The sequence below is a fragment of the Bombus pyrosoma genome, linkage group LG7, assembly GCF_014825855.1.
Source record: "Bombus pyrosoma isolate SC7728 linkage group LG7, ASM1482585v1, whole genome shotgun sequence".
In the NCBI taxonomy this organism is placed as follows: Eukaryota; Metazoa; Arthropoda; class Insecta; order Hymenoptera; family Apidae; genus Bombus; species Bombus pyrosoma.
This window is the reverse complement of record NC_057776.1, coordinates 11435984-11451978: the sequence shown is the minus strand read 5'-3', so window position 1 is coordinate 11451978 and position 15995 is coordinate 11435984. Positions and strand designations below refer to the sequence as shown.

General features: G+C 44.4%; 1 protein-coding gene and 1 long non-coding RNA gene across 9 annotated transcripts in view; one reads left to right on the top strand and one right to left on the bottom strand.

Annotated features, from left to right (window-relative positions):
- Window positions 1-15995, bottom strand: part of LOC122569410 (ankyrin repeat domain-containing protein SOWAHB) — a 112589-nt gene that overhangs the window by 2386 nt on the left and 94208 nt on the right. For 3 of the 7 annotated variants that reach the window (XM_043730409.1, XM_043730410.1, XM_043730412.1), the window contains 5 exons: window positions 13388-13486; window positions 12891-12896; window positions 5638-5710; window positions 5201-5293; window positions 761-787 (listed from right to left, as the gene is read on the bottom strand). In XM_043730409.1, the coding sequence (XP_043586344.1) occupies window positions 761-787; window positions 5201-5293; window positions 5638-5710; window positions 12891-12896; window positions 13388-13486 (298 nt within the window). Of the gene's footprint in view, window positions 1-760; window positions 788-1889; window positions 2917-5200; window positions 5294-5637; window positions 5711-12890; window positions 12897-13387; window positions 13487-15995 lie in introns of those variants that run through there. The other 4 variants (XR_006317442.1, XR_006317443.1, XM_043730413.1 and 1 more) reach the window with 4 other exon arrangements.
- Window positions 2709-3610, top strand: LOC122569418. Of its 2 annotated transcripts, XR_006317448.1 has the most exons (3): window positions 2709-2823; window positions 3065-3241; window positions 3326-3610. It is a non-coding gene; the product is annotated as an uncharacterized LOC122569418 (long non-coding RNA). The 2 variants fall into 2 exon arrangements; XR_006317447.1 differs by having other exon boundaries at window positions 3065-3610.

Below are 15995 nucleotides of genomic sequence, written 5' to 3'. Positions count from 1 at the left end.
TAATTTATTGTTCGCGTTATAGCATCATTGGTTCATCGTCAATGATGATCTACAGTGATTACAGCAAGTATTTGGCGCATCGTTCTATTTATTATAGCAATTGTACACTGTAAGTAAATATTTCACGTTACGAAGACCAAAGGTAGAAGCTGACGAAGAAACGCTTCATTGAAAGGGAAGGGCGTGTGTGCCAATACTTCTTGTAATCGTTGTAGACGGAATGGCGTTAGAGTAAGATGAGGTTATTGTTAACGAGGAGCAAGATTTTTGCGAGATACCTAAGAGGGCAATCGTTTCGAGATACGCAGACTTGTGCGAGGGATAGATGCGTCAGTTGTAAAGTGTAATCGTAGAAATTCGAGACTAGGAGTTCATCTATAAGAAAGGAGAAAATTGACGGAGGAAAGTATCGAGTCTTTGCTATAATTTTTCGCCAGTTATGCCACGTGTATAAAGATAGTCGAGCAACGCCAATTTTCTTCGTTTCGGTCATAGAATAATCCTATGTCGGAGATCTATAAAGATATTTCGAAGTAGAAAGTGAAAATTCTACGTTACCAATACGGATCCTAATAATCTTTTCACTTTCCGTCTAAAGAATAATTCTGCGAATAGAAACAAGTGGTAGTGTACCAGGTTTAGAGAAAAATGAAAAACCACTCTACCGAACACACTGTCTACTCCACAGATCGGCCCGACGCATGCACTAAACTATATGCTCCATTTAATTAGTGATCGTTCCATGCGTATTATTTCTTACCTGCATGCTTTTTCCTTGCTTTTATTTCTGAAATAAAATAGAAAATCATTTGAGACTGTCTCGTGGAGGCACGACGACGCGCGCGGTCGTCGAAGAAGAGGAGTATCAAGGATTAGTAGACACGGAGTGATTATTAAAAATTATCAGAAAGCCACTAAACGACCGAACGGAATTAGTCGTCGTGGTTAGAAAACGTTAGAACGACAGCTTCTGTTGTATTTGCTGGCTGTCCACGTTGGTTAATAACGAATGGAAGAGCCGCAGAGATGCTCAGTGCTTGGCAACCACATTGATCGATTAATATAATCGTTCAAAGTATCTAGACGATTGTATAAAAATTCTTAAAAAACACTCTGTCGAAATTTCTTCTCGAATTAATACGTCAACTGTCATAGGAATGATCAGCGACCAGCGATGTCGCAGTTGATCAAAATACTTAAATTGAAGAAACTTTAGTATTCGTAAGATTCGCGATAAATTTAACCAATTAACGCCACCTAACGTGGTATTACGTTTAACGCGATAAAGTAGCTCGTAAAATAGGCTGATTATTATCAGTTTGAGTCAACAGCGAGCTCTTGAAATTCTTGTCTTCGTGGTTGATCGTGGAAAAATATACGAAATACGTAGGCAGTCAGCCTCTGTTACAACCTGCTACGACGCTACTAAGCACTGATCATCTAAAAACAAACTTCTTCCACTCAACCGAGCATCGAAGATGGATTCGCCCGTAAAACGATTAAACTCGTCTTTCATACTCGACGAGCGATCGAAACAGGACGGAGATACAACCGAGAGAGTTAATCTGGTTAAAAAGTAACTCGTGTCGCTTCGTATTCGCGCGTGAAGTCGATGTTCGCCGCGAAGTCGTGCGAACGCCTTCCGGCGCCACGGCGGGAAGTAGTCGATCTTCTCGCGTGTTTCATCGAACGGAAGATCAAAAGGGTGAGTGAACTCGCGCTGCATACAATTAACGTGTAATGATAGGACGTGTAACAAAGCGAATCTCTGTTAAAATAAAACTGACGATTATTCGATTGTCGAGATTTAGAGGTGCGACGCGTACGGAAAACGGACGTGGATGAAGGAAATCGGCAAATTTTCTCATGCTCGCGTACACATGCTTTACCATCAAACGCGTTGAACAGTGACAACAAAGAAAACACTGACGATTGTCGTTAGCCGACGATGTGGAACAGGCCTGAGTCGTTCTCGCCGTCTTACGCGATCGCCGGAGAGCATAAACGTGTAAATTGAACGAGATAAAATCGCGGCATTCAGGAACTGTTCGCATCGTCGGCTGACAGGGTTAAATCACATCGTTTCTACGGTGCTGGGAGTGTTTTCAGGTACTACTGCCACTTCGATTGATCGTTGAAACGTAATTTTCGTTCAAAGACAAATCGTTTGGAGACAACGTGAGGCGAGGATTTATGCTTGTTCACCAGTTTTATTTTCAGCCTTCTCGATACCACGTGCGTTGCGTCAAGCCTCGAGAGTATCGCAACACGAGAATACCACGCATCGATCGTTACACAAGTGTGATTTAATTACGTCGAGGCATTCGATGACAAGCGCAACGTTCAATTAATAGCAGCACGACATCATCAAACAATAAATAAACGAGACAAACGAAATATTTACGCGTTCGCAAACAGCCACACTTCGCGACTTTATACGCGTTTACAGTTAAGTATACGTGTAAAGACATCATAAAAATATTCAGTGGTGTGCGATTCGTTGAAAAAAAAAAAAAAAGAGACTGAAGCGAAGAGTCACGAGTACTGGACGTACATGATTCCATTGGAATTTCGGGAATGAACGGGTCCACTGTTTATCGTATACCGACTGAAATAGAGGAAAAAGTAAGAGAGAAAGAAAAAAGTATATAATAAATAAAACAAAAGGATAGAGAAAAAGATATCGGAGAGTCTTCTTTCTGTCGTAGACCGTCGAGGCATCTCGATGGCGCAGCGTGTTAAAAACGCGAAGTGGACCCGCGGATTCTCCGCGCAATACTCACGTCAGCGCCGACAAAAGTGACAGTCATACGTTACTCTAAGGTGCGGCTACTTTAATCTTGCGACACAAGCGCTTTACTACTTTAGCAGAGGTGTGCTTCTGAACTTGCCTGAGCGTAGCGGCAGCAGTAATCCCTACAACAGAAGAATACTTCCAGAGCCCCGATACTCACCGAGAACAGAGGACAGAGGAGGAGAGAACCCGAAACCATTTCCTGTCGTCTATTTCGATCGCGTGGTCGTCACACGGGATACCTGTACACCTTTTACTTTTTCTTTACAGAGGCAGAATTAACTGTTTAGAAGCAAGCCGGAGATGCATGCCGTGAACTCGTGCTTACTGGTATGGAGGGTTAATTTCGATGAAAATTTCGGTGCTGGACGATGGAAAAGATTATGAAACTTTGGAATACGTGGTTATCGTTGGGCGAAGGTTAGAAACAGAGGAGAACATCATTCGGTTAGTATATCGTAGTAGTAGATCGTGTGATACAGCGTGATTCGATCGAATGAATTAATTGAAATTTCGTTGGTTTACGTATAGGATGGAGCTTCTAAAAAAAAAAAAAAAAAAAATATGTAAAAAGTTCTCGAATATACGAGAGTTTACTAAAATTATTTTAGATGTGCGTAGATGATGTTATCGCGCGTGTTTATAGCGACTTGCTTTAATAAATGCGAGAGACGAATACGACTTCTATTAATTCCCTGTTTTCGAATGATTTTGATTCGTCAAAGAGGAATGAGTTTGGACTTTAGATATTACGACATATGTGTAATCGTCATTGCGCAATATTCTTTATCTCGATAAACTCTGTTACTACGAAAAGAATGAATTCGTTAAATGATTAGAGAAATGAGTTTGTTAGGAGGAAAGGACAGAATTCTACCATGTATAGACGAAACGTATGTGCGTGTATGTCTGTGTAAATATCTTCGTTCGAGCAAGATTTACACGGATAGACAGAGAACAAAGTAGAAATTTAATTGTTTGTAATAAAGAAGGAGGAAGAACAAGGTGTATGGTGGATGCAAACTAGTTAATGCCTCGTGTAGATTACTCGCATGCTCCCTTGGAAAGAGTATGGAAACTAGGAAGCAAACGTCGCCGAGACACGGCAGGCGAATTCCTCGAGACGGACATGCGCGCGATCAAAAGAAAGCTGATAGTGAAAATAGAAGGCTTAGAAAACCAAGGCTGAACCAGAACCAAGCGCATGAAAGCAATGTAAACTGCGGTGTACCTGGTGCGGAAACCTGTAATTGCTCTATCGCGACGATTGAGCATCCGTATTTTATTACGTTGTATTTCTTCTCTCGTACGATATTTACTTAAATAAAATCGCGAATTGTCACGGATTATATGAATCAAGCTACAGCTTGAGGAAATAATTGAAAGGTATTAAATTATGAACATCCTTCCAAGGAAAATTTCCTTCTTGTAAATTACAGTTTGTAATAACATACGTAAAACTAGATTCTAGATTATTTACGTTCTCTTAAAGAGAATACTCGCGTGTCTTAAATTACGTATCAATTTTTACGAACGCTACAGGCCAAAAGTAGAAATGCAGAACTATCCGTTAAAATTTATTCCGATTCGTCAAGTAGCTGGATTAATTCGCATTAGATAAATTTCTCGAATCTAATATGAGCCAGACTCTATTGTAATAATATTCGCATAATCGAGATACCTTTAGCCCGTAACATACGCTACGGTTCAAACGATTTCTATAGCGAGAAGGATTTAATCGAATCGACAGAAACGCGGGCGCTGTTTAAAATACAATCGAAACGAGCAGGGGAATCCGCGTTAGAGGGGATACTTTCCCCATCGGGTTCGAGTGTTTGCCTCTTAATGTTGCGTAACTTTAATCGCTTCTCGTTCGGGCGACAATGGTATCTGCTCGTAGCATTGAAACGGCGCGGCACCGCGTCCCTCTCGTCCGATGCGTTTTCTCAGGCTCGCGATTAACGCGAAATTAATAGACCACCGATGTTTTAGCGTGATAACCGCAACGGAAAGGAAAGAGATCGACGACGATGATCATTCTCTCGGGTTTCAATGGTGAATAAAAGGAAAAGAATAAAAACGACGGAGAATAAAAAAGAAAAAAAGGCGACTGTAAAAGCACACGGACGGGGAGGTAATTTACTCGGTGATTTGCGTAAACGTTACGAGCTTCCCTTGCGCGAATATTATGAAACTCTGACGCGTCTCATTTACGGTGCCCGCCGATAACATCACTCGATCGTTCGCCTTGATAGTGTTCGCATTTACGAGTCAATTATTGCGCTTTTACGCGGATAATAAATTGTATTTATTCTTTTCTTTTTGCTCCATCTTGCTGCTGTCCTTTTTTTTTCTTTCCTTTGCATCGCTTTGAATTTCTTTGCTTCAAAGGAGCGCGGTACTTACTGCGGAAGGTGTCCTGACTGACAGCGGCCTCCTGGGAGACCAAGTATTGTCTGGCCTTCTTTCCGCTGTAGTCGCGTACCTCTTGGTTCGCACCTGTAAATATCGTGTGAAAACAAAATGGAAGAGATAATCGTGAAAACCGTACGATTCTTATGCGCATCGGTCAAGAGCACTGCATTTACTATAGAATGATTTGTTTTCCTAGGACTGCTATCGTAGCGATAGCTTTCTAACGCATAACGCATTTAGTTCCTGTCCATTTGTCGTCAACTTTTGTACCAAGTGCAGCGATCGTTTCGTTCACACACAAGCGCAAAGATACTTCAGTTACGTCAGCAGCGTCGCTTACGCTTAATTACATAAGTAATTAAAAAAACTACGCGACATATGTGTCAATAGAAAGCGTTAATCCGCCATTCTCAACAATAGGAACTCACCGTACACCTGAACCAACAGATTGAAGATATTCTCGTGACCGAACTGCATCGCGATGTGCAACGGCGTGTATCCCTGCAAGAGTCGAATTACGAGTCAAGCTACGATTAACCGGCAACATTTTCCACATAACCAGAATCACGTAACGAGGATCCAGTTTTTACTTCTTTGCGAGAGAAAAACTCGAGCGCACGCAACGAACTACGGGAAAACGGCTCTTCCATTGATGCGTTATCGCGACGCGGCTATTTTCTCGCCATCGAGAACGCGATGGGAGGATGACGATGGAGAAAAAATGAGGTAAAGTGAAGATGGAGGGGCGAAGGAACGCGGAGACAATGAGGAATTAATGGCGTCGTATTATGAATATCATTCGGAGCGTGCGAATTCGCGTTTCCGCGACGCAACAATATTATCTCCGTGCCGTGCCGCGTGCGTGCACGAACGAGGAGATTGAAACGCGATGCCGGGAAAACGAACCTTGCGTGCGACAGACAGATTGGCATACGCATGAACTTTCCGACTTTCATCCGGCTGTTCGGCATGGATCTCGCCGCTGCTCTCTGCGGTTTCAACGAATCCACCGTTATCTTGCAACATCGTCCGATAATCGTTCGCAGAATACGTCTCAAAGTACGAGATTTCCTTCGCGACGGGGCTGTTTTCGAAGATCGACGTTTCACCTTTAAATCTCTCCGTAAAGAATTTTTATCTTGGTTGGAAAAAGTTTCGTACATTTGACTTGATGAATTATTAAATAATTTAGCACAGACGTTGACAAGTATTCTAGAATTATTTCGAATTTCTTGAAAGCCTAGGGGTAGTAGAAGGTTAAGTTTGAATATAAACGATCCAGTTTCCCGACGTAGTACAGAAAAATATAGTTACCTGGTGGGTAGCATGCATAATTGAACCATTAATGTATTTTCAACCTTCAAACCAACAATTCAGAAGATGACTAAAAAACTCGAGTGGTGAAATTACTACAGACACAGCGAATACCTACCAAGTTTCTTATCATGGTTGCTATGTTACTTCGTAACTTGGATCGCTATAAAAGAACGGTAAACACCAGCGATTAACCCCAACCTACCACAATACGCATCTCATTATCATCGAACAGGGAATGAAAGGAAAGATGGAACAAAAGCGACTATCGCGTCCGTCACAAGGATTATACCACTCGTCCCATGACAATGTAATCCCTCATCGTGCTCTAATAACATGTTCTTCCATGTCCCTGCTCTACAACAGTATCACCATATCCCGATACACGCGCGACAGCCAATTACGATGCAAACGATACCGAATAAACGTCTTTCGCACCCTCGTGCGTCGCGACGCGACATAACGCGCGAAGGAAAGGTGCAACGGGAATAAAAGGAGTACGCGTACGCTACAGTTCGCAAGTTTTCGGACACCTGGCGCAATTTTGCATGTTATATGCACAAAATAACAGTAACAACGAATACGCTGTAGAAGGTACATCGATTTACTCGTGTGAAATTTAAAATTATTTAATAGCCACGGTCGTCACTGGGATAAAATCAAAGAAGAAATCAGATTAAAGGGATTCGTTCGAAACGTATCTGAAATATTTCCGCTAGGCTGAAAACGCCGGAACACTTACGGACGACAGTGTACGCGCGTGAAATGGCGCGTAGCGCGGAATCGATGGTACACGAAATTGTGTCGCGGTGGATGAAACATCGGAGGGACGTTATCTGGCAATTAGTATCGCGCGGAGGGCGGCAGGTGAAAGAGGGACCGCTTTTCCTCGGTCGCGCAGGAAACAGCTGCCACTTTTGATCCGCTTCTTCGCCTTTACAAAGATATTAACAATACCAGCTCGAAGATCGACGCGTAACCGACTGGCCCGATCGCCATAACCCGTTTGACTAATGCGTGCCGGTATCGAGATAGCCGCACACGCACCCAATAACGCCTATAAATTAATAATTCAGTAGCTCGCCCTTAAGATTCCAATCTTTTGAATAATTTAGCAGGCGGACTGCGTGGCCCCGAACCGAGAAAGTACCTGCGAGGAAAATAGGAAGGTGGATGTACGTTGGAGGCAACTTTCGGTCTCACCAAAATCGCCCAGCATCTTAAACCTTGTGCGCTAACCTTCTTTCTATGCCGTCTTCTTTAGTTAAAGTGTCCTATCTACCTGAAAATTAAAGAAAGTTAAAGTTTTCCCTTTTCTTTGGGTTTCTCGATCACGTTTTTCTCAACTGTGTTTTTCCTGTGATATTAAAATATATCGGGTTCATTCTAATGTTACGTTGAACATCCTCTTAAAATATTACAAATCTATTTGCTATCTGCTACTGTGAGCACAAATGAATGAAATATAAAAATTCGAGAATCGCAGCAGATCCCTATGGATATTGAAGTTAATCGACGATTTTATATCGTCTCACGATCTTAATGATGGCTATATTGCAAGATCTAGCGACGGAGTCGTTGAGACGGAGTGATATATATATATGTATAGTTGAATAAATCGGGTCATGAAAGAAAAATAAGTACAAGTAGTGTGATTGGTGCTGCGACGTTATTACGGCTAGAATCACGGACAGAAAATAACCGTGACACTTTCAGCTTTATAGTCTTATGGTTATTGGAACGCAACGATTATTATAAAAGAGGGGCTTAATCACAATTTGGCTAAAGGAAAACATGTCACGCGGACGAGGTGCAGGTTGAAAGAATTTCTCATCGGTGGAAGAAAGATCGATCGCGTCAGTCGTGGCGGGGATAAAAATTGCGCGACCTTGAAATATCGTATGCAAAGTGCAAACTCGCGACGGTGTCTCGGTGAACCGGTACTCACGAAAGCGAGCTACGAGCACGTACCGGCCGTTCACGATATACGCTTCGATAAGTGCGACAAATTGCGCGTAATTGTGTGCGTGCACCGGTCATTATCCGGTGGAAGTGAAAACGCGGACGATCCGTAAGAGTTGCGTAGACGATGCAACGGATCTCCGTACGCACAGCCTCTCTCATAACTTCGAAACAAGATTTATATTGTCATCGTCCAATTTCGCGTCGTTTAAATTTCCAAGATTTTCCACTAAAATAGAGCTGCGACTAATATCCAACAACGATTTCAGACTATTTGAAAAACCCGTATAAACCACTCTGCGCCCATACAGAGTCAGCAGTTAAAATAAACTGCGAAAACTTCGTTCGAACCATTCGATAAAGCGAACACCAGTTGCAACGTCGACAACGCGAGGAGCGATGTTTGCAAGTTACAAGCTGAACGAGACGACTAAAAAATTGAATCGACTCCCGAACGCGCCACCATAAACAGCCGCCCTGTATATACACTAAATCTCTCTCAATATCGCATTCCGCAATAAACGCAGTGACAAATGCGTCGAAACCGCGATCATAGGCGAACGCCGTTTTCAAGGCGAGAGCTGCAACCCTCGGGGGTGCAGAGGTTTTCGAAAGGGGTCGAAGCCGGCTGGACGAGGGAGAAAAAGAGAGAGGCAGAGAGTTATTCGGTGGGCGCCGGCTCTAATTTATTTCACTTTAAAGTCCCCGCGTATAGGTGGGCGAAAGGCCGCGCGTTACAACGACGCCAGGAATAGAAAATGGCACGTATGGGGTAACTCGTTGGAGTCACCCTTTTTCCCCGACTCCAATAGCGTGCGACACGTGTGTCCTCGCGACAAGTGGCACGACACCCTCTGCCTTCACGCATGCTCACTCTCTCACCCTTTTCTATTTCGTTCGTTCGCGTATACGCGCACCGTGGCTCACCCTTCCTTCTCCTCTTTATACTTTCGACGATATTTTAAAGTAGCATTGTCCCGACACGCGGAGTCACCGAGCCTCGAGACAATATCGCGCCGTCACCAGGCCCGTTTTCTCCCCCACGATCTCCACCTTCGCTTTCCAACCCTCTCGTCTTGTCTCGGTTACTCCAAAAGATTTCTTTTCGCGTTCCTGGACTCGTGTGTCTGCGCGTCCTCTTGCGCTAGGCAGAGTGTCGCCGTCCTTCTTCAGCGACAATCTTCGGGAACGGGACAGCTGCCGGCCACCAATATCACGCACGCGTATATCACCGTTGAGGATTTTCAATTTTAATATTTTCCTACATCGAGCCGCCTTTACGAGCAGCTAAATCATAACGGCCCGCCCTTGACGGCCGAGATTCCGACATTTTGTATTTCGATACCCTCGAATATTGGTTCCTATAACGCGGATCCCACCTTTTTTCTTCGCCTTTCTGCTCTCGCCGGCTGGTAGTCTCTCAGGTAGCCCCATTCTCCAATCCTCCACTTCTTGGCTTTCCTGAGTTAATTTCTAGAGAAAATGTTACACTTCGGACGGTAGTGCCTGAGTTAACATGATTGCGATGTAGAATTGGATAAATCGGCAACTGATGCAACAATGCTTTTTCAATTGCACGGTTTTCATACTTTATAGTGATCACATATCGGAGTGCAACAAATATATTAATAAAATTCGGTATAGATTTACTGCTAAATAATCCCCGAGACCACGAGGTTCATCAACAATATTCAAAGAAGTATATGCATTTTTATCTAGTGTCCAAGTATACTAAAAATAGAAAAAAAATTCGCGTGCATTTGAATGATCAAGCCTAGTCACTCACGACGACATTCGTCATTAAGATCTCTCTGTGTCAGCTCTTATTAACAAAAGTAATCTACTCCTCTATATGATTTTCGATCTTGGGATTCTACAGGATGCGTTCGAAATGGGTCACCCGGTGTACGCGACAGATTCCGCCGGTGTCTCGAAGGTCTACCAGTGGGATCGCCATTGTCGTTGTCTGTCGTACGCCTGCGAGGATGCAGGCGCCACACGGGCGGCTTACGGTCCCCGTGGGGAACGGGCACCGTTTTTTGCGGGGATTAAATGCGAGCCGATGCCGCGATAAGCCGTAGAAAACTGCGCTGGAAGCGGTACCGGTGACAGATTACGCTCGTGACTCCGATCCGCCGTGCGCCACGTAAGATCGCCGGTAACGTCTAACGTTCGACGTTCGGTCAATCGCGAGAAGAAATGTCTCCACGAATTTCGCCCGATATGTACGTCACCAGGTAAGATACTGCGCCAAAAAACGATCAGTTGAGGAAGCAATTGAATTGGTCGTTACGACGAGTTTGGTCTATTAAGAAGTTTCTGTGTTCTTTGATGCAGGAGGGTTAGAAGTTACTCTTTGCAGAGATTTGGAACGAATTGATATATGCAAATGTCAGGCTTTTGATCTTTGAATTATTAATTGTAATACGAAGTCATTGGAACATAAATCTAAGAAATGTAGGATTACTTCAGAGTTTAGACGATAAGTGTTTAAGTCTCCAAACAGAGAAGTTTAGGTGTCTTCGCTTCGAATAGACACCTTCGAAGTTTATTAAAATTTAACTTCATTTACTTTCATCTCAACCAAAGTTTCTCGTAGCAATCACTCTGCTCCAATCTCTCTAAGGGAAATAGAAAATTCCTGTTACGCTGGAACGACGAAGGAGCGCAGTTGCTTTGATTCGAAACAGTTAGAGCAGAAGATGGATAGGATATTACACAGCGCGAAATCGCGACGAGGAGGATACGCGACTTAAGAGTGCAGGGAGGCGGCCGGAGAGACTCGTCGTCGGTTCCCCACGGTTTTCCCTCTTTTTCATTTGCCAGAGCATTAAGCGGGCGAGGCGGCCGCTGGGATAAGCCGCAGAAAACTACGGCGAGAGTGGTGGCTGTGACAGATTACGCCGTGCGACACGATTCACCGTCTGCCGCTAAAGCCGCTGCTGGAAGGAAAAAAGAGCTGGCCGGATAGAGAATGGATCCATTCCGGAGTGGATTAGCCTGGGCCGACGTTGTTGGTACCTACACGAATACACGCGTATTTATTAAATCGAGCACTAATCCTTGAAAACAGAGATTTCGGCGTACTTCGACGGACACGTCTGGTGTTTTAAAAGAATCGAACCTACTTTCCAAGGATTCTCCCTGTTTCTCCCGATCTCGCTATTGAGAGGTCCACGGGAAAAATTAATACAGGTTACAAAATCTTTGATTTCTTTCAGATTCTATTACAAAAGTCTATATCGTCTCCAGCATTTTTCTATCCGTGCTATCAATTATCCATACGAGACTATCTGCGAACGTGAAATAATTTCTTTAATTTGCAAGCTCTAAGGAATTTTGTAAAATTTCGAAACGAGAAACACGGGACTCGATGACGGGAAAATAAACGAGCGTATCAAGTAACGAGCAGGCGGATGCGCGAACGTGCTACGGAACTTCGAAAGATTCATTGTCGAACGAATATGATCGCGATTAGATGCGATCTGCAACCATTACGCCGCTAATCGGCTTAATTGAGGCTCTTCGCGAAGAGGGAGGGGAGAGAGGGAACGGGAAGAACCTTGCGCAGCACGTAACCGTTTCCTTGCGATAAACCTGTAAAATATTCCAGTCGATCTAAAAGCTCCTATTACCTCTAAATTGAGTTTCGATGAATTTCATTACGTCTTCTTCGCTGTACATAGTTGTTACATATTTCTATCTTCATCGGTCTGTTTAACTAGAACGTGTGCGGTGGTTCAGCGGTGTTTGTCGCGAGCCGCTAACGAGCAACCTTCTCTCCTCTTTCTCGTTCTTTCTCTCGTTTTCTCCGTGGGTTCGTCTCTTTCTGCCCTCCTTCTTTGCCCCGCGAAGGGCGCTCCACCTTATATAAGTCTTATAAAGAGCAAAGCGGCGGACCACACACATCCGATCCTATCTGCAGTCTTCTCTCTGTGCGCTGCGCCTACCTTTCCCTCTCTTTCCTTCCTTTCTGCCACGGGGACAAACTCTGCGCCTTTCTGCCGGCACGAAGAGACACGCGGCGCTCGCAACCCGCTTAAATGCGCGTCCTACGCTCCTTTCGCACGCCGGCCACTTACAGATCACGGTAGATTCCAGAGCGATACTCTGCTCGCGATTTATTCTCAGCCAGCCTTGCCTCGCTTTTCTCTTTATCGATCTCGTTCTTTTTACCTGCCCGTTCGTCGTTATTATTTGCGCCACGCGCTGCTCGAGACTCTCGCGGCAGGTGGTGAGAGACGCGGATGAATTTAGATTGCGGAAGGTTATGGAGAAAGTTTATTAATTTTACTTTGACGTTTTCCATCGTGCACTGATCCTTGTTACGTGTTTTAGCGATTAGATTTTGGTATGTGGAATGTTCGCAACGAATTAAAATCGAAAAGTTGATAGTAAGACTTACCCCGTTCTGTGGATCGTAGATTGGCAGAGTATCCGGAAATAGGAGAAAACAAGATTAGAAGCGATCATCAAAGGTGCAGATGATAAGATTTAAAATATTTGCTGAGTTGTAGGTATATAAGTATCGAATAGTATTCTATAGATCGTAAGTTTATTCGCGATGACACCGTACGGTACTAAAAAATCCATACAGGCTCCTTATACGCCCACCTTTGCATAATATACCTTAAAAAAAGATATACTGCCGGGGAGCCTTTATGATCTGATCTAAGCATCTGACGCGATGAAACGGGCGAGAAGGGCATTGTACGAATTTCAAATGAACTCTGAAGCTTAGAGATGAACCGCATTAGGGACAAAATTTATATCAAACCTTCGCGTCATTTATTTCAACAGAAACGTAAAATCTAAGACACCCATCAGAAATTTTATCCGTATAGAATTTTTCTTCGTTTAGAAAATTAAAGATCGCAAGCCACGTTTCGCTACCGAACTCACCGAAGTCTCATTGACGCTCTTGATATAATCCTTGTAGGTACCGGCGATCAGCTTCACGATGTTCTCGTCGCCGTGCTTGGCCGCCCAGTGCAACGCCGTCTGCAACATCATCAACAACATGAGATAATAGATCGTACAATCTACTCATACTGCGAAATAAAATAACTCTGCGCACGGATTATACTCGCAGAGAAACGAGACAAAACGATTAGGAAAAGGAGAGACAGCGGAGAAGGAGGATGGACGTAAAATGGGGTGAACGTAAAAATACGCCAACGACGGAAATTTACGGGCCACGTCGCGAATATTTCGGAAAAATCGCGACGGTGGCCCGGTTGTAGACACGACGCGACCAGCTGTAGCGTATTTTCAGCCCGCGGGGCCCCGGTGAAATATTCGCGAATTAAGCAACGGCTCCCGGCCACGTCGACCGGAACGAGCTGGATGAATGGCGACGTCGGACAGCACTCGAGAGTAGAATGAGGTGGAGCACTTCGAGGGCAGTCGATCACCGGGCGCGAGCTCACGAGAGAGGGAAGGACACGGTGCGGCGAAACTCGACTCACGAAGACCCGAACATCTCTAGAATCGTCGTCCGGGCTCGAATTACTCCGTGTGGATGTCGAGGCGAAAAAATTCTCCACCGGAACTGGCACGGACCGCTGGATTCTTGGCTGCGATTCAGATCGACGATATGGCTCGGTGGAAAATTTAAAGGAAGTCAATCGATGGATCTCTTATATCTGACCGCTCTTGCACAATAATTTACTGTTATTTGTCATTTCCTTGCGACCAAAACGAACTTATGGTACTAAACTATGGTTTATTTCTTGAGAGGTGAGTATTAAGCGTGTACTTAGGTAATAAAATTATGATATTGTGGACGAGTGGAGTCGATCAGTTTGACTTGTGAGAGGCTCGCTCATTTACGAATCGTGGCATATGTGAAATGAGACGGAGAGATGATGAACCGCGAAGCGATCAGCGACATTGTCTTTCAATTAACTGGAAAGAGGATCATTCCGTATGAATGGTCAGAGAATTTACAGGGATGGAATTCAGGGCCGAAACAAGAAGCCGAGGAAACGTTTTTCGCAAATTTTGTTTAAATCGTCCGTTTACGCTATGAGTGACACGCTGGACAAAAAGCGAGAGAGTTAGAAATAACCCGCGAGTAAAATGTAAAGAGCGCGTTTTTAAATCCAAAACAGCACGCGTCTACGAGCGGTTGAAGCGAACGCGGTCTCGTTTAAGCGTTGAGTTATATCCGGGCTGGCTTGCTTTGACATCGAGCCGTTCAAATGCCCGGCTATTTCCATATAGCGGGTTATTCCGACCAGCGGATTATTTCGAGCATATACGTTATTATTCTTTGCAAGTTAGCCGTGACGGCTCGTAAATTTAATGGCCGCGGGCAGGTCTCGCAAAAACGCGCAGACACGCGCGCGCCATTCGTCCGACCGCGCTTAAATGTTGCTGTCGCGTGGTACCTCGCGGTATCACGACGATCGCATGGTCCTGTCGATGGTCACTAAGCATTTAGCGTTCCCGTAAAACGTGTACGGAAGATAACAAAGCTATTTCACAAATAATTAGACTGCAGTGTTTCCAGCGATTTTTACATAAAAATATTCGTATAATCGATGACGCCACTCGCCTTTAAAAAAAAATTTACCACGAATGAAAACACGAAGGCTTTGAAAGCATCTCCCGCAGATATCACCGACTGACCAGTGATATAGTACTGATTCTGAGTAGTGCATTACTAGATTCCGGTGCTTGTACTACTGAGAGCTTAGTACTGATCAATAGTCAGTAATGAATTACAGCTGGTGAATTACCGAGACTAGTTAGTGCTGGAACTAATAGTGGATCCAAATAGTTACTGGAGAAATACTCACAATCGGTGGTATTGTGCGCTTCTTTGGAATTATATTTTTTAACAGATTCCAGCAGTTTTTTTTTCTGTAAGGGATATAATAAATTTGAAATAAAGGGAGGAAGAGAAGAAGCAAAAAGGAAAAATGAAGGAAAAAGAGAAAAATGAAACAAGATGTCCGTTGGCAAAACAACCAGGAAGAACCAGGATTATTCCGCGCGGTCCAGCGTAGGGTGGCTGGTTCGCTAAGAGAGAAATATACGATCCGCGTCGGGGATATAAGCAAGCGTTCGCGGTGCTCCCAGGGACATGTATTTTAATTCCGTCAAGTCCGCGTCCCGGGGGTAGATTAAAAATAGTGTCCGGGTCTCCAGATTCGCACGCTACCGTCATAGAAAGCCGGACGTCCACCTGATCCACACGGAGAGAGCCACTACCGCGGCTGGACCGTCTGCACCGGTACCAGAGACAACTTGCAGGCCACCTCATTAGCGGCGGAAAAACTCATCCTAACGAGGCTACGTACCTAATGACGAGAACCACGCGCGCGCTCTTTCGTGTATGCCTATTTACCCGATGTGGCTGTGTGTGTGGCTTTACGTGGCCACCGTTGCGCTGCCACGACCAACGTCACCCTATGCTCTACGTCTGTTCGTGAAAGCGTGTGGGTGACCGCGTCGTCCGTGCAGCCACGTGTGGGGTGCACCTTGTGCGCCCACTAGCCCTATA